Genomic DNA, 24889 nt, shown 5'->3' on the forward strand with positions numbered 1-24889 from the left:
GAGGCAGTTGAAGTTCAGCCGCAGCCCAGGGGATGGCAGCACGCAGCCCCTTCCATCGATCCAACGCCCTCACGACCGTAAACATTGGCACGCTTCAAGCCAAAGCACCAAACTTGAATGGCAATGGGAAATTTTTTCACTTTCTACGTGGTGACGGAGCGTGAGCAAAGGGCACACTAATCCCAAGGAGTGAGCATAAACAACCACAAACTCATTCCCCCATAAGCTTTGCCATAACATCACTACTTAACTCCTTAAATCTTATGTCTCCACTGATGACAATTTCAAACTAAGTGCACCATCAACCACAAAATTACCATTTATCCATGGATTATCCATTATCTGCCTCTTAACCACCATTTGAGAGACCAAGGGAAAAGTTACTACCTTTGCTTAGCGGGCGAAAGCATCCTCTCATGAATGCCAACGCACGGAAATAGCAGATAATCATCCAATTAATTAAGGCAATTGAGACACAATACACTCGTAACTTGCACCCTACGTCTCCGAGGTGCACTGCAAACACATATGCTGAAGGAACACTGACCCCTGACAAGGCTAACTACTTGACAGCCTCTCACTTGATACTGATCAAATCCTTTGAATACAGAACACATTACATCTATCTACATTTGGCACCAGCATTTCCACACGTGCTCACTTCAATACAATTCAGAAAGCTGACATACAGCATACAACTGCAAACGCATGTCTTGGAGAGAGCGAACTCCCCGCTAGCATAAGGTCGTTTGAAGGGCGCTAAGGAGGACTCGCAATCCAGAGGCCGTAAATAACAAGTCACCACGTATATTTTACGTACATCTTTATTCTTCACAATTTAAAGAAATTTCTTCACAATGGATATTCATGAGAACACCATAAGGGTAGTGGGGAAATTAAAATCATTATGACGGCGCCCCACAATCCGGGGGGTCATTCAAAATAGCATCTTTTTTTTACATACATGGAAGTAAGTTCTCCACTCCCTCAGTCACTTGCGTTCATTTTACACGGGACTTGCGTGCGCTCAATAGTCATGCCATTAAAGACGACGCCCGATCATTAATTGCATTTCATACACATCCGAGGACCCTCCCAAAAATATATTTATTTAGCCGAGTCCGTGGAGGTGGTCGTCAGAGGAAACATATGGGCAGATCCACGCTTACACGCAGATCCATCTAAATGTTTCTCCCCTCCCCCTAATCCACCCAATACTGATGCAGAAATTTCCCAGTGGTAAAAAAATCAAAATTAATTACTTCCCCTTCCAGTGAAGGAACATTGTAATCGCCCCAGTAGCATGAAATGAAGGTGGATAACGCAAAATCTTTTAAACTTTTTTTATAAAACATTATTTGAAATATCGTAATTCTTCATTCTTTAAAAAATATAACAGAGCTCAACTTTTAAGTAGGACGTTTCCTCCGCAGTCAACTTTAGAAAAAGAGCAGACCGTTCATAAAATACAAGATCCGCTTCTATTCGTTGCACGCAGGTGGAATGTATTCATCTCGGCAGAACTTGGACCTCTCAAATCCCAGCGGCTCAAACCAATTCCTTCACAACAACTGACACCATCCAGTGTATCATGATTCTTCAATGGGATAGTGAAAACCGATCAATTACAGCTTCAAATACTAGCCTTGTCAATTGTATCCCAAGCAAACAATTTCTTCCTCCACCCTCGAAGAATTGGGGTTGACCACCGCGTGGTTTGAACACACGCCGAGAGCGTCCCGCCATTTATAGCAACAATTAGATATTTTTCCACGATTCCGCAAGCCAAGGGGGAAAGGGGAACCACTTAGTTATAATTCTAGCATAATTATATGCGTAGGACAATATATATTTATATGTTTATGAATGAATATATATATCCATGAAGCTTTATTACACCGGTATTTATTTTCCATGCCCTCTACCCATCGAGTGTGAGCTCTAAAATAGGGTAAAAATTGTACGTTGGAAAGATAAAGTGATAAGGTCAGTCAAAATACTTTATCCTCCACAAAAAATTATTGGAATCGTGCATTCAAATTACATTGTAAACACAAAAAAAACATTTAATAACTAAATACTCTCTTCAATAGGAAGGTACTCATTTTGTCTTAATCGGACAAGCTATTAAGAAACTACAGAATAATTAAAATTAACACAACACATTGTAGAGGCAATCAATTTAAAATCTGCTTAATATTATGAATGCCAGCACACACTAGTGAGACACATTAAGCAACGAAAATAAGAACTCCCAACATGGAACAGTATATGCGGGTATTATATTCAAGATCTTACGACAATAGCTTTTTTTTAAATTTTACACGTTAAATGCACATTAATCAAAAATAGAGAGGTTGGTACATTATGAGAGTAAACCATGACCAACCCTCTCGCCCTTTCATGACAAAACATCTTCACTCAGAAAAATAGAAACCATACACATTTGGAAGAGTGATCAAATATCTGCACTGACTTAATCAACCTTGTGTCAACTTAAATTACTTATGGGGGCGGCGAGGAAAATGCATTCTGCAAGGATTGCGCTTGTTCAAATGTCGCTCTCCCGACTTGACCGACGCAAAATAATGTCTCAAATTGATAATGCACCGAGGGGGGACTCTCGAACGGGGTTAACATTCTCAGTGGGGCGTCGAGGAAAGACGGGCGATTTCTACTCCCAACTTAGGCAGCCGCAGCACGTAATTACTCGGCTAGTTTAGACAACATGCGGTGCGGCATTTGACCTCTTTCATAAGCCAATGCAGCCATTACTTGCATTACCCACCCCTGCTCTAAGCATTCTTTTTCATTCAGAGAGCCAATGACCACTCTTACGTCTCCCCACTTTCCCTCTTCTCTTTGTATTAAGGTCAGCGAGGCTTCAGAGGCTATACCGTTACGTTTTGCGACATTCCAAGAAGAAGATTTTAATTTATTTCAAAGCCTTCTCTTTCGTTCTTTGTATCATTTTTCCTGCTAGTCCCTCCCCAGATACACGCTTAATCAAATATGATTTGTTTACATAAGACATGCTGAAGGAGTTGGCACGTATTCTAAGCAGGGGTATGAACCTCGATCAATATTATGCGACAACAATAATTACAACTTTTATACTTTAATGCCACAAATACTTGAAAGTCACTACAGAATTTGAAAACACGTAAGTGGAAATTGGCGGAAAATATCAGTTCAAAAAGTCGCAGTAATGCTGTGAAACTGAAAGATTGGTCTCTAGTAGGCCTAATTGCCCGTCTGAAAGTGGGAAAATGATCAACGGAGGACAGTCTTCATTAAAAGATAACAGCCAACGCTATAAATCGATATAAACTTGAGAATGTTAGCTTTATGAGATGGCTTGCTTAAATACAAGATATAACACAAGAAACACCAAGCTCCGCGCCGCTTCCCTTAGTGTATAGCGGCACGAAATTTGGTGTAACAGCTCATGATATGACTGTTCATTTGCCATTCGATTCTTGTCGGCTAACCGTGCCCCCGTTTCATTAAAGGTTAAGTATACGCTGAGTTACACCAAACCTAAACCTCGTTGAGAAAGAGGCAAATTACGGCCCCATTATCCATTGTAAAATGTTCAAAAAAATCTTAAATCCTCCTCTCCGACCGTCACAGCCACAACACAAATTATATCAACCTCAAAAACATTACGGAATGATTTTTTCTCGCCCCCTCGACAAGGGACGAATGTTGACAGTTTTGTACGCAGGGAGGCGACATCCCTTCGATAATACATTCCAGGTACCAATTCATCCGTGCACACAAGCCCACTGCAAGTCGTCCACACCACTCTCACCACTTCACTCTGCCACACACCCAATCCAGCAGGCCCACACACCTCGCCGAACCCGGAGCTTCCCCAATCCGGGCCACCGTGGGCACCATCGTCCGTGACGACAATCCAGGGGGCCTCAGCGCCTGCCCCTCCGCCGGCGGCGCACCTTCCGCCGGGGGCTCTCGCAGAGGCGCACGACGACTGCGGCGGGGGGGTCGGATCACGTGCACTGCAGCCAAGCGGCGGCACACGAGAGGCAGGGCACGGGGGCGTAATAGAAGCCTCCCGCGTACAGCAGCGCAGGCTGCGGGGGCGGCGGAGGCGGCGAGGCGGCCGGGGACGGCGGGGCCGACGTGGGGCAGGGCGATGGCTCCTGGCACAGCACCAGCCACGCCAGCTCCTGGATCAGCTGCAGCGTCTGCCGCCGTTCGTGGCCCATCAGGCACACCGTCGACTCCTCCACCACGCCATGCAACAGCAGCAGGTATCGGTGGCGCAACGTCTCCTCCTCCGCAAAGTGATTCCACAGGTAGTTCTCGAGCTTGGCCCGCTGCTGCCCGATGTCCGGGAAGTCGATGAAGAAGCGGGAGCACATGTACCGCTCCATGGTCTTAATGTGCAGCGGGTCGGCGGGCTTATAGCGGCGGGCCAGCAGGTGGCAGTACTTTAGCAGACCACCGCCGCGGATCTCCTCAGGGTGTCGGGTGGCGATGAGCCGCCGGCGGAGATGAGTCAACGCCTCGCCGAAGTCTCCGTACACCGACTCGCCCACCACCGTCGGGTAGAAGTTCTCGCCGATTGAGAGCTCGCCGCTGCACTCATAGAACAGCAGAAGCGGCTCCAGTAAGATCTGGAACGAGTCCACTGAGAACTCGAACTGGCGACGCATCGTGTCCACGAACTTGAGTTCCACGTTCCGACCACGGGCCGAGCTGCCCAACGAGATGAGGGACCAGCGGTCTCCGTCGGACACCTTCACCATCTTGCTCACGTACGCCTCGCGGAGGCACGCGTGCGATATGCGGCGACGGCTCACGCCCGCCGGCAGCAGGTCCAGCAGAGATGCAAGCACGGCCGCCTTGACGCGCTCGAACTGCTTGGTGGAGCCCAACTCGACGGCAAAGATGAGGTCGAGGTCGTTGTAAGGTTGCGGCTGTCCCGTCGCCAGCACGTGACTCGCCGCACCCCCGTTCAGCCGAATGTCCCGCACCCGCACAGAGCCACCGCCGCCCTCCGGAGACGAATCCTCCAGCTTTGCTCGCACCACGCTCACGAGGTCGCGGAGCCGCACCTCGAGCGTGGGGAAGTTGCCGCGCCCGTGGATGCACACCACCTCGTTCATCACCTCGTGCAGGCGCCGCACCTGCTCGAACGAAAGCACAGCGTGGCGGCGGTCGCGTGCAGCGTCGGCCGGAGGCGTCGTCGCGGCAGGCGGCGCAGCAGGCGGAGTCTCCTCGTTCATGGCGGTGCTGCTCTGTGGGCGAAGAGGACGGAGGGCGTTAGCGGATGCCGCACCCGGGAGTAGAGAGGACGAAGCAGGTGCTCGCCTCGGGAGCCGACGCAACAGTGACAACGAAAGGAGGCGGCGGGAGACCGCCACCCCTCCTATGATACCCCTCCCATACCAACCCCCTCCCATAACACCCCTCCCCTTCCCCTCTACCCGCACCCCTCCCGAAGCGGTGCTCCACACACTCGCGCCTAGTCGACGGCAGAGCGCGGAGCATACACTGCCTTCGTGTGCGCAGCATTATCATTCCATCGTGGGCCAACGAACGCAACGAATACACGCAAGAATGCGTCTAGGAACTTGCTTACTATGCGGATTTCATACATGCTATCTGATCAAATGAAAACTTGATCGCTCAGGGCAATTAACAAAATCCTTTGGCTAGCATTGAAACCCCAATATTATCTTTATAATTGTAAATTCGAAACGTTGATACATGAGGTACATATACATATGTTATTAATACCCTGTTACTTCTCCTTCATAGGCAGTAAATTGAATGAAAATTAGCAATCAATATATGGTAAACGAAAACAGACAGTAGCCTCGTAACCAGACAAACAGACTCAACAAACTCATCACCTGCTCTCCATTTTTTTTCATTTTAATCTTGATCACATGCTCAGAGACCGGCGATCACTCTGATTCACTTTTCTTAGTGAGAGATCACAACAATATGGACACGTCATTAGCGTTGTCTGGCATCAACTATGACTATGTTAAACTTACCTAACGCTTCAAATACATGAACTTGAAATACTGCAACGGTCCCGTTCGAAAATGTATTACGTGACGTGGATTATAGAATATTTTTCATTCAGGATTTTGACACGTATGTTTGCGTTTTCGTCGCAAGACACTTCTGAAAAACTGCGGGGAGTATCTTGCAAATTAAACAAGCTACTTGCTCTATGCACATGCACCTAAATTATGAGGGCATTTTCAAAGAATATTCCCGCGATAGAAAGGTTGTTGACCAATTCTCAACTGCGATTTTAATCTTGTCTTCACTTAAATCGACAAAATACAGCGACTGAAAATATGCGTCGGCGAACAAAATGCAGGATTTGCAACTGTTTGAGGACAGAAAAAATGAAGAAAAAAATTGAACACGCGATATTGTGCCATTCACTCCGAATGTAACCAGTCCCCCCCCCTTCCCCCCACCTCAAAAATTCCACCCTCAACCGCCCACGTTAGCAGCTCGCGAGTGTGGGCGGAAAAAAACGGAGAAAGGAGAGCGAAACGGAGGTGGGGGTGCAGACTGGAGTGGGCGGGCCAATGAGAGAGCGGCGCCCGCAGCGACGCCACGCGGACACAGCGCCAAAGTGCCGCTGTGACGTAAAACGTGGCCGTGCGTGGGCGGGGGTGGGGGGCGGTGAATGAGGGTTTTAAACGGAGGGGAGGGGGGTGCGAGGGGGTGTTCCGAGTGCGTCATCCCTGCGTCACACGAAGAAGAGAAAGATAAGGGATCCGCGGTCTCCCCAATTCATACGTTTTTGGCAGTGCACAAGTGCGATGCAATTTTTGCAAGCTTGCATTGTTAGAACTACAAATTATGGCCGCTGCAATAAGCAAACTTTGCACATAGCCACCAAACAATCCCTGGCCAGAAGAAAAGTCTGTGTTGTTGTTTACTTAATTCATCACACATTGAAAGTAATTTTCTCGCAAGATTTAGGGAGAGTCCATACTAAATACCAAAGATTGGACAGAGCACGTGGTGAGCAAATTGCTGACGGATCTCCCACTCGGTCACCTGCTGGAATAATCGGGTTTTCATCATTCCCAGCAAGACTAGCGAAAAAGTCCTCGTCCCGAGTTAACTGGGTGCCGCGCACTGGAGTTGCAGTGGAGTCAGCAACTTAACAGTCGAGCATGTCCATATATATTGAACGGAATCATCTGTAATACAGAGCCAAGTTATCAGCAAAATACTTTTAGTAACCGCTACACTTCTTACGTCATTATCAAAACACTACAGACAAAAGAAAAAATATTCTGGTACCCATAAACCTCGAAAAGAAAGAGGCTATCACTTGTGTGAAATCGGCAGAATATTTTGGAGCACCAGGTATATCATCTTGCATGATCTAAAGCTTTTGCCGTAGCCACGAATGTGGCGATATTTTATTCCTAAAGACCTATTATTAAATTAACAATAATAAGATTGATATGTATCACGAATCCTCAAAAGCGAAACTTTAGTATTATCATGCGAAAAAAAATTGAGAATTATGAACGTGGCAATGCATGCTGGGCCAGGAATATAAAGAAAACACTTCACTTCGCCGCCTCCAACATCAATGCCCTCAGACTTCCCCCTTTTTTCGACGCTGTCGAAAGGGTTCATTCTGTGCGTGATTCAACCCTTAGTTTGAATGGGATAGACGAGGCAGGACCCCATCCCTAGATAATCTACAGTGGTATAAATATCACAAACTTAGGAAGGGGGCAATACATACTATGCCACGAAAACTGGTGATTCGTGACTAAATTAACCCTAATATAATCTCGGTAGAGAAATGAAAGCAGAGATGAACGTAGCCGAAAATACAGCTTTCGGCAGACAAACGGAAGGAGTGGAGAGAAATGGGAAGGCGGAAGGGAGAGCGGATGGAGCGTAGAAGGGATGCAACAGATACGACGCCGCTGAATGGGCCGAGGGAATTAATGAAAGCGCAGTGCATGCCGGGATATCGACCGGGCCGCGTCACAGCCCTGGCAGGACGCTGACCTCCGACCCGTCCACACGCCAGCTCAGTGTCGCCAACTCTCCCCTCTAACACTCTCATGCCGCATTCCCATAATAACCCTTCCCCGAATGCTTACCTAGTTCATCTTCATCTCCACGCGCCTTGATCCCATTCCACCACACGCAAAACATTTCCTTTTGAACAGAATCCGTCTCGTTTAGGCAATCAGTCATATCTCTTCGTTGCCTTAACACACTCCGTCATAACATAATCATAATATAAATTTCGCTTGACAACCACGCTCATGCATAATCATTTTCTTTGGCATTTTCTTTCGCCTGTCATCTCAGAATCGTAAGAACGGAAGCGCTGCTCATAACTTAAAATTTCAGATGTTGGGTTCCAGGGGCAGCCTTTTCGTAGCGCCAACCAGTGGATAAGAAATTCGACAACGTTGGGTTCATAATGACTCTTAAGTTAATCTTTCTGGATGACACGACCTAACAACATCATCTCATCAATTGGAATTCCTGAACGAAAACGCAGTTTTCTTAAGACAAGAGCACGCCACGAACGTTGACTTCGAGAATTAACAGTAGATAGAGAGAGCGTGTATGATTCTTGAACGGAGCGTGACATCGGTAGAAAATATACTTGGTAAAATGATACTGGAAAAAAAAGTCTGGTTCCTAGTAACATAGGTTTATTCCTCGCCTCTCACCTAGCACTGCATATTAACACAAAATCGAGGTGTATACGTATTTAAATACCAAAGTACTCTCACTTTAAAACGTCTCACGCTCAGGGGAAACAGCGAGCGGGCAATATCCAGCGAGCAACATAGCGACCTAATCCTCGGAGACAAACACTCGGGTCTTCCGCGAAACGAGATTACGGCGCTCAACAAGCTTCCACCGAAAACGAACGTCATTCCGTCCGTTATTTAAGACTACCCGGGGAAAAGTCCAACCTTCACATGAAAAACAAACCTATTAATAGTATTACTTAAAAAGGAGCTTGGTTTTAACCAAGTCTGCAACATGGAGGTGAGTCATGCGAAGCATACTTTTTCCATGAAAATATTTTTTCTTTTTAGAAAAGTAATTCAACATAATAATATAAACATAACATAATTCTAATTTGACGGCTTTCACACAAATTTAAATTATTTAACAAAACCGAAACTCGCAGTGGCCTGCGTGCTGGCATCACAATATATGCATGCTCATCACAATCGAAAGGCGAATGCAATGAGTGTATGGATTAAGAAGTAACGAGGCGCTTGAGTGGAATCTTAATCTCTTCTCCGATTGCTGTTATAATAAAAAACGTTAACATACCGAAGTAGAAAGGCAAAACTAAAGGGCACGAAGAAATGTTCCATTGTAAACATCATTTTCAAAAATCAATACCATTAATTTATAATATTTAATTTATTCACCAAGAAAATTTATTTTTCTCTCAAGCGCATTACGCTCAACAAAACTATCAAACCCAAGACTTAAGATGCCCATGGTCATCCAGAGAGTCGCATTCTGGGGGCCACACACGCCGCGGGAAAACATCAACAGAACATCTAGCCCATTCTTTAGGCCAGGCCACGGCTGAACCCCCACTCGGACACTGGATCATCATTATGACTCGCCTTACGAGCTCTGCACTTTCCTTTAACTTTCTGATGCTTTACGCGTGTTTTATGACGGGGTATAAAGACATGCAATGGATACTCGAGGAAATACCTCCCCCTAACCAGTAATGAAATGCATGCAATAATACTAGAAGCTTTATTTTCAATAGTGACTGACTTCTTGTTATGACTATTTAATTTTGCTTCATTCTCAAATTTCCACTACGCTCGTAGTAACCCGAATCCCGAGCCACATTAAGGATTATGTTCTTACTCGGAACCTAAAATTTTGACTGCGTTGAAATAGAGCACAGTAGAAGCGCTACCCCGAATCGAACGCAAATATGCGATCAATACACTCATTATCTCATAAGATAGCGTCATCCTAATACAGCTGAATTTACTCCGGCCATATTTAAAACACGTTACCCTCGGCAGCCGACGTCAGACAAATTTGGGACCCGTGATAGGTGCTTGCGGAAGCGAAATAGCATGTCAAAATAGATAGTAAACAAACTCAATTACGATCAGCTTCCGAAACATTTACCGCCAAGCTCTCACGAAATAGGCTCGTAAAAAAATCCCCACCCGCAGCCGGCGCGGGGATTCGCGCGTGGTGCGGGGAGCCGCGCGTGGGAGTCGCCGACCTCCCACGCTCCTTGCACCGTGCAATTTGCGACGCAGGCGCGCGCGCGATGACGCACGCGGGCGGACCACGTTGTGACAGGCGGGCCGCACCGCCAGGAGAGCCATCGAACATGGACAACAGGGGAAAAGACGGGGCACCGACTATCAGCACAGACGCGCGCGAATACTCCTGGGATTAGAGTCTGTGTAAACCAATTACCGCAATGAGTAATATCTGTCCACAAGTATTTCATAGATCACGGCAAGAATGATGACACAGCCAAGAATAAACTCTCATTACAGTTTTTTCAAAAAGCAATCTTTCTCTTATAGCCCATTTTCGAGCCGAGAGTTCCGTGAATGATATCTTTACACAATGCATCCTTGAATTTAAGGTTAACGGTTAAATGTTTTCTCCCGCGAGTGACATTAATTCATTTGGATTTGAGAATATTTATCAGCCATTAGATTAAATGCCTTCCACCTTCAGCGCCTCCCTATGGACTGAAGTCGTCGCGGCAACACGTCCTCCACATCGCCGGGCACTGAAGTCCCACTGAAAATGTCTTCCATTCATAGGCTCGATTTCGTCAATATGAAACATATTGAAAATTCATCATCTTTAGAACTTTACAAATCGTTGGTTACTAGTAGCTTTGATTTTCATTTTAAAACCTCGGCAAAGGCGTCAAAAGAATGGGGTTTTACAAGGCCTCGTTTGGAATCGGATATTAATTGTGTTGCTGATGAATAAGACTCCTCGATTTGTGAAAATCAAAGAAATTGTGCTTTCACGCTTTTTTGAATTTCCGTTCACGTTTTTTTAGTAATCGTGAAGTTGTTAACGATTTTTTCAATGATTGTGAATGTTGTTTAGATCCCAATGCTGTATTCAAAAACTGCACAAAATAACGATATAGCAAAAATTCGCATTCGCGAAAACAATGCAGCTCTAATGATCGTGTTCCATTTGATGGGTACTGCTTGCGTAGGTGAGCTGGCCCTGGCCCCGTCTCTTGCCCAAACGTAGGCTGGCCGTGGGACCCTGGCGTATTGCAAGTCGCAGCATCACTAAGGATACTGCGGCTGGGGTGTCTCACAACTTCTAGCGAGAGTTGCATCTTCTATTTTATGTTTTTCTAACTGGAAGTTAATTCTAGGAATAATAAATAAAAAATAAAACTTCAATATTTATTTTTCATTTCATTCTTCAATACTTCTTTATTTAAAAAACGTTTTCTACTCAATGATAATATTCTTGGAAGCATCGATTGGGCCATTTAATTTTGCAAAACACAGTGACATATAGTTCATGTGTGCCAGAGCTACAAATGTGCAATTTTTTAAAAATTTACCAATCTTCGAATGTGATATTGTATAAGAAAAGCGCTTGATCTTAAAGACTTAACCCTTAAGAGTGCCGGGGAGCGCTCCTCATGCAATGTCACTATTAGATGCTGATTATTAACTAATCATACAATTGTCAATATTCATTTTATTTTAACATTAACTATTTTCTTCAAATTATAAAAATTAACTCATATTACTAAAAATTCGTTCAATAATATAATAATGAGGTGAAAAAACATATAATAAAGATTTCCTTAAGTTTTTGAACATATACCTTTACTTGTTTTTGAGACCTAATTTTTCCCTAACCTACTGCATAATCAGCAACAATGCCTTGGCACTTTTGGCATAGTGCCTAGAAAATCGATTGGCACTCTAAGGGTTTAGGATGACATATCTAGGTTGAGGTTCCTCATTAAAGTTTATTTTTTTGTGAAATGCGAATCACTGCCCATCAGCGATGTGAGTGGAGGCTCTTAAGCCTATTTCAATGCGCAGAGACAATTCAAGACGCCAACAGGAGAATTATAATATTCACGATATAGAGCAAGGTGGCCAGTTCCGTTCCCTAGGCTCACCATTCTCTCGAAGTGTCCCACACCCTGCATTCGAACCAGGTATCCTCCAATCAGCAGCCCACAAGATTACCACGTGACTGCAGAACCTACCAAAACGTCAGCATTTAGCGAAGGTGAAATGAAAGAGATTTACACTTCTCCACAATAATTTTACGCGTACGAAGCGTTTCGGCTGACAGAGCCAACATCTGTTACAAGGCAGTGTCTTGTACCAGACGTGAGCTGAAACGCATCGTACGCATCAAATCATTGTGTAAAAGCGCAACTGCATTTCATTTTAATATGTTACTCGCACTCTATCACGCCTGAATCGGTTCAACTTATGTAGCAAAGGGTTCTCTGAGGAGCACACTCGAATCGAGAGGAAATGGCCGGCAAGGCTACGTGTGAATAGAAGCGAAGAGAAATTGGAGGCAGTGCGGGAGGCGCTGAAGTCGGACTTCTCTTTGGCGACGGTGCGCGCACTTGCGCCGCATGGAGGTCACCGTGGACGGGGCACTCTAATTGCCTCGGAATGCTGCGTCCGTGAGCGATATTGAAGCGGCTCGGAGACCCGCTGCCAAGTTTTGCATCCCGAGGAGGAACGGCTTCGAGTTAGAGCGAGAGGAGGCTAGATTGACATACTTCAACGGCCACCATTAGCATTCGTAGTCTCGAGAGCAACTAGAAAGTGCGCGACGTGACTAAGGTTTGTCGATTGAGGAAGGGTGCCCTTAAAAAAATCTTTTCGCTTGTGGAAGGAATTCCTTACGCATATTCCCCTCTTCCTACATCGGAAAATACTCGGGCAGCATTCATTTACATCATAATTATTATCACAACATTAAAAACACCTATCATTCTTTTTGTTCCTTCAGAAATCCTAAGCACAAAATACATTCATTAATCAATAAAATTTCCAGTACTTTCCAGACATTTCGAGGATTACTTCTACTTTGTGAAGGAATGAGGCATGAATCAGCGTCAAACCTCAGCTAGAAATTCAAAATCGTTGCGAAAATATTTCTTCAGCTAGCGCTCAATTTCTCAATAAAAATGAACGATAAGAATGTAATGATGACATCTCAGGAAAAATATTGCATGCTGGTCCTTATTAATTCGTGACGTGATTATTAACTTGCATTAAAATAAAATAAATCGGGAGCTTTTCACCGGTTAATTTATGTTTGCATGGAAAACTTAGCGTACTATCCCGGCTTGACAGTATTCCCACACTGTACTTCCTACTATAAAATTGCCGGAAGGACCAAATTCTCTTCCATTTACCATTTCCATCCAGCCCCCTTCCCCGTTTGCATTACATTCTCTGCCCCAATACTATTTTCCACAACCCCTTCCCGCTTCGTACTCCATACACACCACGCCGTAACAACCATGTGCAGCACTTATTCTTATTTGTGTATCTCTCCGCCCCTAAATTATCCTAAATTCTATCGCCTTTACCTCGAACTAATTCAGTCATATCTCTTCCTCCTCAACTGTTCACATTTCCGCGCCGCAAAGCGTTATACTTTGAATATCTTCCCAACCTTTTTTTCCTTAGCGAAAAAGTCCCTTTATCAGTTATTTGATATTCATTAGCACCTGTTTTTCAACGCAGTTTTCTTTCTGAAAATTTTAATTATAAGGAGAGCGTGTTGTAATGTAACAATGCCTGTAAACTGTACCACTTCCAAAACTTTGACTATTTACTTTTACGTCTAATCACATGACGCTCGCTCTCAAATCTTAATCGAACCCAAAACCTTGGCCTTGGTGTGATTTATCTTCATGCAATATTTCATCTACCGGTGTCAGTAACCCTTCCTCCGACTGCCTTTACCAGCGCGAGCCCGCTTCTCATTCGCGAGCTTCACTGAATTCATCATGAAGCCGCTCTCGTGGGCTCTGAAATCTTCTCACGCTTCCGTTTTACCCTCCCCTTCGATTATACCTTATTTAGTAGGGGTGGCAGTGGCGAAACATATCTTGCACCTCGGCCAAATTGAGTTCATTCCAATTCTCAGTTAGATACCTTCATACATGCACTGTTAGCTATATGGACATTAATAGCAATCGCTGTATTTCCTCCTCATTTACACTCAAACTCTTGGGATCGCCAATAAACAAACATATTCCTGAGTGACACTTTACGTCCGAGATAGAATCTAATAAAAACGTTATCAGAGATGAAATAACAATTCTCCACAATTATATTTTATTGAAATAAGAAGTTGTCTAGAGACACTAAAATAATAATGTAAAAAAATACGAGTTGAAAGAAAGTAGCTCATGCCGAAATAATCAGCACACGTAATAAAACTCCTGAGATTATCTCTTACAAACCCCTCAAAATTTTCGGAGCACGGCGCCGAGATGGAAGACGTCCAGTTAACAACAGCAAAAAATTGTTAGAAATTTCAGGTCAAAATACAAATCATCGAGGTGGTTTGCCACACAACTGTCATAGGTGTAGTTAAAGAATATTAAAACTGGGAGTAAACTTAGGGGAAAACTTTCGCTGGATGTAAGAGACACTTCGGCACATCACCCAAAAATTTACGCAAAAGCTTTTGACTGTGGAGAGCAGGGGCGCAGCTGATAATTAAGGCTAGGGGGTTTTAGGCGCAACTTGTACTTACGGGTGTGGGGGTATTGCATACCCACCAGGGTAAGCAGGAGTTGCGGGGGCCCTCCTACAGAAAAAAATTAAGAATAATGGTTCCAAATGGCGAGTTTTACGGCTTTATGAGGGATATCAAATCATAGCTCTTTTCTATTAGTATTACTGATCCAAATAAGAGAAATGGATAAAACTGAAAAATTTCTCTGAGCTCCGAGGGGGTTATCCCCCAAAACCCCCCACTCGCTGCGCCACTGGTGGAGAGAGAAGCTTAAGGAACTGTTCAATGCCTTTTACATGAGGAAATTACATTGGTGCGGAAATATGAACTCACAATAGGGTAGTTTCCTTCATCAAAGAAAACGAAAAGCATTGATTGCGATTCGTTACCCACCATTAGTGTATTCAAAATATACAAATTATTTCGTTTTAGAAATACCGGTTTAGACGAATGGCAATGGTCCATTTTTATCCTCATTTGAAAAGGGCCAGATTGGCGCCCATGCGATGCCACTCCACGTGACGTCACAGGGACCTAGTTTCTATACGAGAAGATAGGATTTATACATCGTCTGAGGTTACCAATGCATGCATGAGGCGTAGAGCTCAGGGAAACATGTCTTAATAATCACTTATTAAAACTGGCTAAGGTCGGATAATTTTCTTCATTTGATAAGGTATTAATAATCCTTATTTAAGACAAGCGCTACCAGCCAGCAGGGTACTCAGCTACCCGCTAGCAGCCTGCGTCGTATCAGCGCTAAGCCTCGCCTCAAGGTCACCTCACAGGGGGGCAGCGGGAACCAGAAATAAGTCTCACGGAGAGATTTCCCGGCATTCATACTTACGCGTCGCGTTTTCGCGCGCTTGAAAATTTTCACTTTTCATTAAATCGCGAAAAATAGATGTCGTCATTTAAAAATCTAAATGCGTGAAATACGTACTCCAGGTGTAATAATCTTTCGATTTAGGCAATAAAAAAATAATAGGAAACCACCCTACTAGAGTAAAATCAACTTATTCAATTTATTACAATCGGGAAGATATGGTTAGGGTGAGGCATTGTGGAACCCTGCCATCAAGATGGTGAGAGATTGTAAAAAATTGTTAATGAAGTGCCACCAAGATGGTGATATTGTAAAAAATTGTTAATGAAGGTCAGGTTTACGACGATGGGAAATAAACAATAAAGCTAAGAAAAACAAACGATATACGAGGTTCTGGCTGGCGTAACGCGTCTTGTTCCACAGTTTCTCGAAGAATTTGACTAGAAGTGCCGACCTGCGTGCCCTGCATCCAGATTGACTTTGATGGGCTACAGGTTGTTACGCTTTAAAAGGGCGTCTTAATACCTATCCTTGGTACCTTTGCTCTTACGGGATAAGATTACAGAAAGGAGAGTGATACAAATACTCATAATCGATTCGGCTTTTACTGGAGCTTAACTTCAATCTTACGCTTGTCCGGGGGGATTTGAGGCTGGCGCGCACGGAGGTGGGATTCTGGGATAGAAAACTTACGCGGCGGCGAGTAGGGAGAGGCGGCGCAGATGGTCGGGGTCCTGGACGTTCCCGGTTTGAGGTCCGCTAGAGTCGTCTGTCGAGGTTTACCGCAGTTCCCGCGTCAACGTCCCAAAGATTCCCCGGAGGAGAGATCCGCAGAAGTCCCCGAACGACGGCAAAAGGAATTCTTTCCGAAAAACACCAAGCACACCGGGACAGAATTTTTGCCCTATACATACTATTTCCATGGGGCGTGGGTGGCAGGGATCGAGAGACAAATATATGACGTGAATACTTACAATTTATCACTTCCTTCCAGTGAATGCGATTACCGTTTCACTCCATTCACATTATAACACCGGGATGATTTTTTTTCGATATAGGCTTCCTGAATTGCGAACGTGCGCGTCATGTCAGAGATATACTACGCGATGTATTTTCGAAAGCATGTATCATGCACAAATATACTGACGTGCACCTACGCGCGAGACTTTTTGTTTGCATTTAATGCCAACCGACCACTTCGCCTCCAGCCACGAATTCACTTCCTAACGCTCTCCACACTCGCCATGGTGGGTGCGAAGCAAGGGGCACCGAGTTCCACAATATGCCAATTTGGGGAAATAATTCAGGAATTTACGCTATTCCATCATAATTCCTCTCTCGCGTAAAGTAAACTTTCTGGCGATAAGCACATGTCTAATAGCGGAATTATTGAAGCACGTGACGCACAATGTAGTAATTCGTTGCGAACACTCATTTCCGGCAAAATTCCTTGGAGGATGATCGCGAAGAGCTGCTGACCCAATTTATTTCACGATGAATCCTTTATTTCTGCACATAGCTGTCATCAAATTGAGATAACTCAATTTACCAGTGAACTTGTACCGACGCTAGATAAAACCTTACCGCATTACTCTTGATAAACTATGCCAGTTTGATTCCAAAGCAAAGTGGAGCATAAACCTTACTCCCAAATCAACTCCTCCGACATTTATGATGATGAATGCTTTCCGGCTTCCCCAGTGGTTGATGTAGATAACGATTTCTCGGGCAGCGTGTCCTTCATCAGGGAACGCTGTTTGTGATGGCTCATTTTGAAGTACCTTCCCCGCTTCAAAATCGAATCATCACCAAATGCAATTAAGATTACGTCTTCCAGCATACGATTTCATTCGTCCTTCAATCATCATCACCTAAATTTCATTTGTGGCATAGGGTTAGCCGGGGATAATTCGATCACGAGGCTATTCAGACCAAATTAACTAATAGGCACGCTTTGAAAATCCATAGCTGATGAAAACGCTGTAGTTCAGGTTAGTCGCTAAAGCGATGTCTCATTGAGTGCAGGCTTAATTTCAAAGAATTTATCAGCACCAGTAACTGCAGTAGAATTCTCATAATAGCAGGTGAAGTCGATTTTCAAGTGCTTTATTAATATGACACCTTACTGAAAAAAGGTTTGACATTCTTTCATCAGTGCATATCTACTCCCATTTCTTTTGATAAGTCATACAAGCACCAGCAATAAAATTAATAAAAATGGTCTACTACGATTTGTGCATGTCCATCAATCAAATAATCTGATTACCTCCCGCGTGGCTATTCCGATCAAATTTTACTGGGTTTATTGAGATCATTCAACCAGGATGTGGCAACCGTCATTTTCTCTCTGAAAGTTACTTTCTCATACAATAAACAGTTCTAATAGATCTAAAAACGAGAGTATCACATGCAATAGGGGGAAAATGAAAAATGTGGTAAATTTGTTCGTAAAGGATTATATTAAATCATAAGGGGCTTTAGTAATTAAAAATGAATTTCCTTTGAATTACCTGAGCGTTATTTGAAATTTTATAATTCGTAATCAAGCATTGCTTCAGAGCCAATAGAACAGCTATTTTCCAATGCACATTTTCGGGGGAAAAGGTGAATGACCGTGGAATGTATACGCATTTTTAGAGATAAGCAAAACGTTTGTTTGTAACCTCGGGTCAGCAGGATCGAATACTGTGCAATAGAGATAATTTCCCTGTATTTTATTATGGAATTGCACTAGAAAATACACCCGCAGTTTTCACTTCAAAATTATATGGCATAGTGCGGTTCTTAAAAGTTTTCATTTTGAAGAGATTTGGAAACATCGATTGCTATCATACTAATGAATTTATATTTATACTAAAACGTGACGAATCAATTTCCTATTTTGCTTAAAATTGGGCAAATGGTATGATATTCTACGATACCACCTCGCACTAATATGATCATAATACCTCCGGTCACTTTTGTCATTTCAGAATTTCACTTTCATCATTTACACCGCTCAAATAGCACCGCTCAAGTTTTTTTTAATAAAGTTCAGAAGTTCTTCAAGTTGAACAGAATTAATTTACGTGTAATATATGATCTGGCTCAAAAAGGTCGTGCTTCAAATTATTTCATCCTCATTCTGCTGTAGACACCATTTAAAAAATCTTAGCAGCCCCGCTCGACCCTATGTTAGTCGTGCAACTGACCCAGGTGCGTGCCTTCAACTGCTGGGTTCATCAGATTTATGAAATAATTTCAGTTATGAATTTTTCTTAAGCCACGGAAAAGCAGGAAAATATGATAAAAAGGAGAAGAGATCTGGAAACTTGAGCTCAACATTGGTTTGATTGATTAAAATTAGCAAGCGAAATCGGCGGTAATGAATATAACAAGGTCGAACATCACTCGATTGGTTATTCTTCGCCGGCGTAAATAGAGTACGCAGGCACACTGCATAATTTCAATGAAAGCCTCTAACTCGCTATGTTTATTGTCAGCGGGACAAGCTATTTGCAGAACGGCTCATATTTGAAGTACCTATCCGATGAAATTCAAATCATCGAAAATGAAATGTATCGTGTGCCAGGAATCCAGGTCAATGTTGTTCGACTGCTGTCGATCCACGAGAAACAAAGTTTTGAGGCACAAAGATTTACATCAACCAAACCTACTATTTGTACGTAATCGCTACTCACTCTCCATCACTCAGTGATTCAACCCGGGCGTCGGTATGGTTGGTAAAGGTAGAGCTCACCCCAGACCAAGCCACAGACGAGAATATCACACATTCAGGGTTGGGGGGGGGGGGGGGCATTTCCTTACCCTGGGCCACATCGAACTTTGAGGAATTTTGTAATATCCAGAGAAAACTTCCCAAAACGCTTTCCCCTAGGTTAATTCCCATTTTTCAAATCCTTTAACAACAAACATGACCATCTTGTGGCAAACCACCTTGATGGTTTGTAATTTGGCCTGACATTTCAAGCTATCTTATTGCAAATTTTCTTTTAACTAAACGTCATCCATCTCCGTCCCGTTTGAGGGGTGTGTGAGTGATGATCGCATGAGAGTGTTATTACGTCTCCGAAGGCTTAACCCGGGGTAGCCGAGATGTGGAGCAATATAAACAGTCCCTACATTCCCAACTTATTTACCACCCAAATAGTCCCAGTTGGCAAGAAAACTAAGAAGTGCATGCCTTCATCCACTTTTCGGTGGTTACCACTCAACTACAGCGTTAGCTACACTTCAGTTGCGCTCTCCGAATAGGAGTGAAAGTGATCCTTTACATGAAAGTGAGTGATTTTGACAACGGCAGCTTATCAGCAAGCGCACAAATTCTGAATGGATACGAAACGCAGCCGGCCAATCTTTCGGCGCGTAACATTTTACCATTTTAACGTATAATAATGATTATTAAAATAACTACAGGACGCTTTCCACTTGTTTTATAATATAATTTCAAGGGCATATAGGATAATTTTTACGGCCCGAAGAGACAACCCATGTACGGCAATGGAGAGCCCCCCAATGAATGTGGTATTTATGTACACAGGGCAAATGCTCTGAGAAGGCAGTCATCCAATGTAAATGAAAGGTGAGGGAGATCATTGCTGACCGTGTCATTTGATTAGTAAAAGGAAACTCATTAATTGCAACATCCTGGCACCTAAGCCTCGTCGTTCTTGGTATATATATATTTGAAGGAGGCGACCGACAGCCGAGTTCATTTGCGCCATGAGGAAAGCGTTGGTAGGTGGAGAGACAACCGGCGTCAGCATTGGCCTGCTCTTGACGAGAGGCGCCAAGAGGACCACAGCTTAACGTCCCATCAAACGGACGGATGGTGAGGTTGGCCTGTCATCCGTAAAACATTCAAGCAGGTATCACGTTGTCTCTGAAAATTCCTTGCCACCGCCAGGATTTGAACCCCTAGCCCACGGGATGGGAATTCAAACCTCTAGCCGCCACACCAATCCGATTCCTGGATCGTCGTTCTTGCCATGAACCCCAGGCCCATCACCACAGTAATCTCCGTGGTGTTTATTGTCACCAAGTAAATGCTCTGAGAAGGCAGTCATCCAATGAGATTAATGAAAGATCATTGCTGACCGTTTCATTAGCTCAGAAAAACGCTACTCGACGCGATTAATGGCAACATCCCGGCGTCCAAGCTTCTAGCCGTGAACCCGTCATCAATGCTCGCACCACGGGAATCTCTCTCTCTGCGACAGTGGGCTGGGAGAGCGGAAAAATATTGCAGCCTCCCGGCGGGCATCCCCGCGCGCCACCAAAGCCACTCTCGAGTTATGGCAAAGGGAGGCCATGCATAAAAATAGACGAGGGGGCAGGGATGTGGGAGGAGAGCATCAAATCCGGGTTGAAGAGTGGAGGGGGGCGAAGGACGCGAAGAAAGAGAGCCTAGCGGTGCTGAGGGGGTGGGGGGAGTATGTTAGGGGGTGGGGGAAAGGTGGCGCGAGAGGGGGATGGGGGAGGGCTCTCCAGGGGAACCGTTGAAATGCACAAGGGCACGGAGAGTAATAGGCAGCTCCCCCCAACCCACCTCTGGAGCAGCCAGAGGGAACGGAGATCTCTCGGAGCATGGAACGGTTACCTCAAGGACACACAAGCGATGGGGGCGGGGGAGAGGTAGTGGTGGGAGGGGAGGAGGAGTAGGGGGATGTGGTGCTGGAGAGGGGGATAGTGTAGATTACGAGCGAACGCATTTGCAAAAGTGACTTGATACTTCATCCCCAAAAGGTGGCCGCTTGCTCCTTGACTGGGGGACTACATCCGTGAACTTTATAATACACTAAGGAGAACTACAAAATTCATCAAGAACTGTTACGAGCGGACAGAAATCGTCACACAGATTGTAAACTATTCAGGTTAGGAGCCCCTTGAGACTCGCAAGCAACGTGCTAGACTTACATTGCTTAAGTAAATAACTTTCAGAGCGATGTAGTGAACATAGTAACATTTCATTACATTTCTAGGTTCGACCGAATCGATAAATTAAGGGTGATATTTTTTTCTGGACGTACAGGCAGGTCTACACCAGAAAAATAAATTACTCTAATAAATGCTTCATGGAACTCAATACGCGCGTTTTATTTCTACCTTTTTTGTTAATGGTTTATGTCCTGACATATTTCGAAAATGGACTCAAATCCGGTACATCATGACTTACAGTTTGGAAAGTAATTCTATCTGTATCTATGACCGATTCTTGCTTCTTTCTCTGTATGTGCGCCCAAATTGTTGGCATCGTACGCATCAGAAAGTGAAAAGAAAGCAGGACCATGACCAAGCCCAAATTAACCCACTTACAGGACTTTGTCGGCGACATAACATTACTTGCGAATGGAAAATGTACTTTTAATTCCCTGATACTCAAAAATAGCAAATTAACACACCGCTCTAGTTACCTTCTACAGGTGGGCTACGAATGCAAGCATGCCAAAGTTGATACCTGGTAGAGATAACGATAAAAACGCTTGGGTGTTATGCGACATTTGAAGCCATTAACTTAAAAGCAGTGAAAGCCTGTTCACCAAAGGTTTCCTAAAAAAACTATTTCAGCAAATATGCCAAGCTACTTAAGCCCTCAATTGGATCGCGAGTCATGAATACTCATGCTAGAGCATGAAATACGCTATCCCAGAAAAAATTGAAGCAACATCTCAAGTAGCACCAAAAGATAAGCATAAAAAGTGCTCATCCTAAATACCTGTCAAGAAGGCTTCTTGGAACTAGTGCCTTCATTTTTTTTATAGCATCAGTTCAAGGGTAGCATTTTAACCGTCTAATCCTCTGTAAAATTTACGGGCACACCCTCTCGTAAAATGTGCCTACCTACTCGGTTAAAAAATGCAAATAATACTCTTACATCAAAGAAATAGAACTCCCTTTAGAGTCATTAACTGCGCAAGACGAGCCGAGAGCAGGATCCGCACACTCTCACTTGGCAAACACCCCACCCCCTGCCCACCCCCCCCTCCTGGACCGCCGCGTTCCCAAGGACGACCGCCGAGACAAACCGGTCCTCGGGACAACACGGTCGGGACCCACCCACCAGCCATCAACACAAACCACTCTCAAGGAAGAAAGACTCGCGTCTCCGCCACACACCCCATAGCGATGCAGCCACATTTTACCCTTTCCGAGACGATGTTGAGGCGAGTTTGGTTTGCAGAATAAACGTACACAAAAGCGCTTCAGGTGGCTGCGTAGAGGCCAAAAGTCGAGGCTAACATGGAGATTCCTACTTCAGTATCATCGAGCGAAAGTAACACGCACAATTCGAGTTATTGGTGGGCGACGATTCCAACCAACTCCCTTTCCATTTCATCGTTTTAAATGATTTTTTACCTTGACATATGTGTGGCAAACGTTTTCTCTTTACTATGCAGCTTGCAGGAATTTGAATCACAGACAGTTAACTGTGCTTTATTTCTATCCGAGTGTATTTAAGCGGTAATTTTCGGCATTATGAAGCCATGACTGGAAGGTGGGAAGTCACAACACCGGCACACGCGTGCGCATGTTAATATTATTTTTTTCTTTTTTCTTGATTGCGTGCCCATGCCCGTATTGCATGTTATATTGGCATCAGCCACTAAAAAGCCTATATTTGCTCGTATCGTAAAATTGGGAAAGTTTCCAAATTTTCAACCGCTTTGATTTGTTCATAATTGTCGCCGTTGACATGCCGTAGATTTCAGACGTCATCGCGTAGAATATCATACACCACCTATGAGTACTTGCGATTTTGAACGGCGAAGTTACTGCTTGATATTGCCTGTGATTACCAGACGACTAAATGGAATTCAAAAATTCAATGTAGGTTATCACGCTTGCGCAGTTCGTTACAGATTGGGATACACTTCTAGTGAAGCAAATCGCAACTATTCGCGAACGCGCCCAACGCCGACAATAGAAAGCAAATGGCACAATTGAAAGGTCTCTGTAAGTGGGCCAAATCACTCGATAGAAATCCCTTAATTCATTTTTCTCCAAAATCCCTAAAAAGGCACCACAACATTATGGACATTGTACTATGAAATCGAGAGCACCATTTCGGTCTAATTTATGAGAACAAATGAATGCAGCAAAGATTGCTGATGATTTATGTCAAAGATGTGTGCTGATGATGGTCAACGGATGCCAGCACAATAGCAAACTATCCAAAAAGATTTTCGTATCTGATGACAATACTTGAACCAATGCGTCCATTGCTTCGTTTGTTTCTCTCCTGCATTCAATAAATTTTTAGTGTCGATACACGTGTTGTTGAAAATCTCAATAAAAATTTAATGCATGCAATGTGTAGTATAATACGAGAGATTTGAAGGATACGCAAATCGGAAATAAAAGGAAAAAATGGGTAAAAAGTGACCTAATTGTCGTCACATCTTCAGACATTTAGTTATAGAGTACCAATTGCCATACACTCGATATCTCTTACTATGCATAACACACGCGTTAAATGGAGGGAATTTATTAAAACCTTTCCTTAAATCCGGGCAGTGGAGTGCGAGGTGAATTTTGAATCCACTCCCAAAATACAAACGGTGGTAATTGAACTGTAGCTTGTAATTATATCCCACAAACACGGAATCATCCACAGTTAGAAATGAAAAATTCACTATACACGTTATTTAATTAATATCAGGCTGAGATTAGAAGCTTGGTGCGATGCTTGGCAGTTAGAATTAAATTTGGAAAAATGCGTCGTAATGAATTTCTGGAAGAAGAATAACTCCCTACAGCGTAACTATGTCATTCGGGGCACGCAGTTAAAGGCAGTTGAATCTGTGAAATATCTAGGGGTTAGACTCAATAATGATCTATCGTGGAATAAACATATTCGAGAAATAACCGGTCAAGCTAATCGTAAAATGGGTTTTGTTAAAAGAATATTAGGAAAGTGCGACGACAAAGTGAGAGAAATTAGCTACTTTTCCCTCGTTAGACCACATTTGGAATACGCTGCCAGTGTTTGGGACCCTCATGAAAAAGGCTTAATAACAGAGTTAGAACGCGTGCAAAGGAGAGCTGCCAGGTATGTGAAAGGTCGTTACGATAGTCTTGTTAGTGTAACTGACCTCTTACATAAACTCGGATGGGAATCTCTGTCGGACCGTAGATTGAAAAATAGACTAAACCTTTTAGATAAATTCAAGAGCAGTGTCTTTTCTGACGAAGTTAACCATATCTTGCGGACGCCAACGTACTACGGAAGATCAGATCATATAAATAAAATAAGAGAGATAGATTGCAGAACAGACAGAT

The 24889-nt window shown here is 43.9% G+C and overlaps 1 protein-coding gene across 1 annotated transcript in view; it reads right to left on the reverse strand.

The window, feature by feature from the left end:
• Positions 1-806: 806 nt before the first annotated feature.
• LOC124171857 (terminal nucleotidyltransferase 5C) overlaps positions 807-24889 on the reverse strand; it is a 70270-nt gene continuing 46187 nt past the window's right edge. The window contains exon 2 of the mRNA XM_046551215.1: positions 807-5267. Within this exon, the coding sequence (XP_046407171.1) occupies positions 4014-5255 (1242 nt within the window). The 5' untranslated portion in view covers positions 5256-5267 and the 3' untranslated portion in view covers positions 807-4013. The remainder of the gene's footprint in view (positions 5268-24889) is intronic.

The sequence above is a fragment of the Ischnura elegans genome, chromosome X, assembly GCF_921293095.1.
Source record: "Ischnura elegans chromosome X, ioIscEleg1.1, whole genome shotgun sequence".
Lineage (NCBI taxonomy): Eukaryota > Metazoa > Arthropoda > Insecta > Odonata > Coenagrionidae > Ischnura > Ischnura elegans.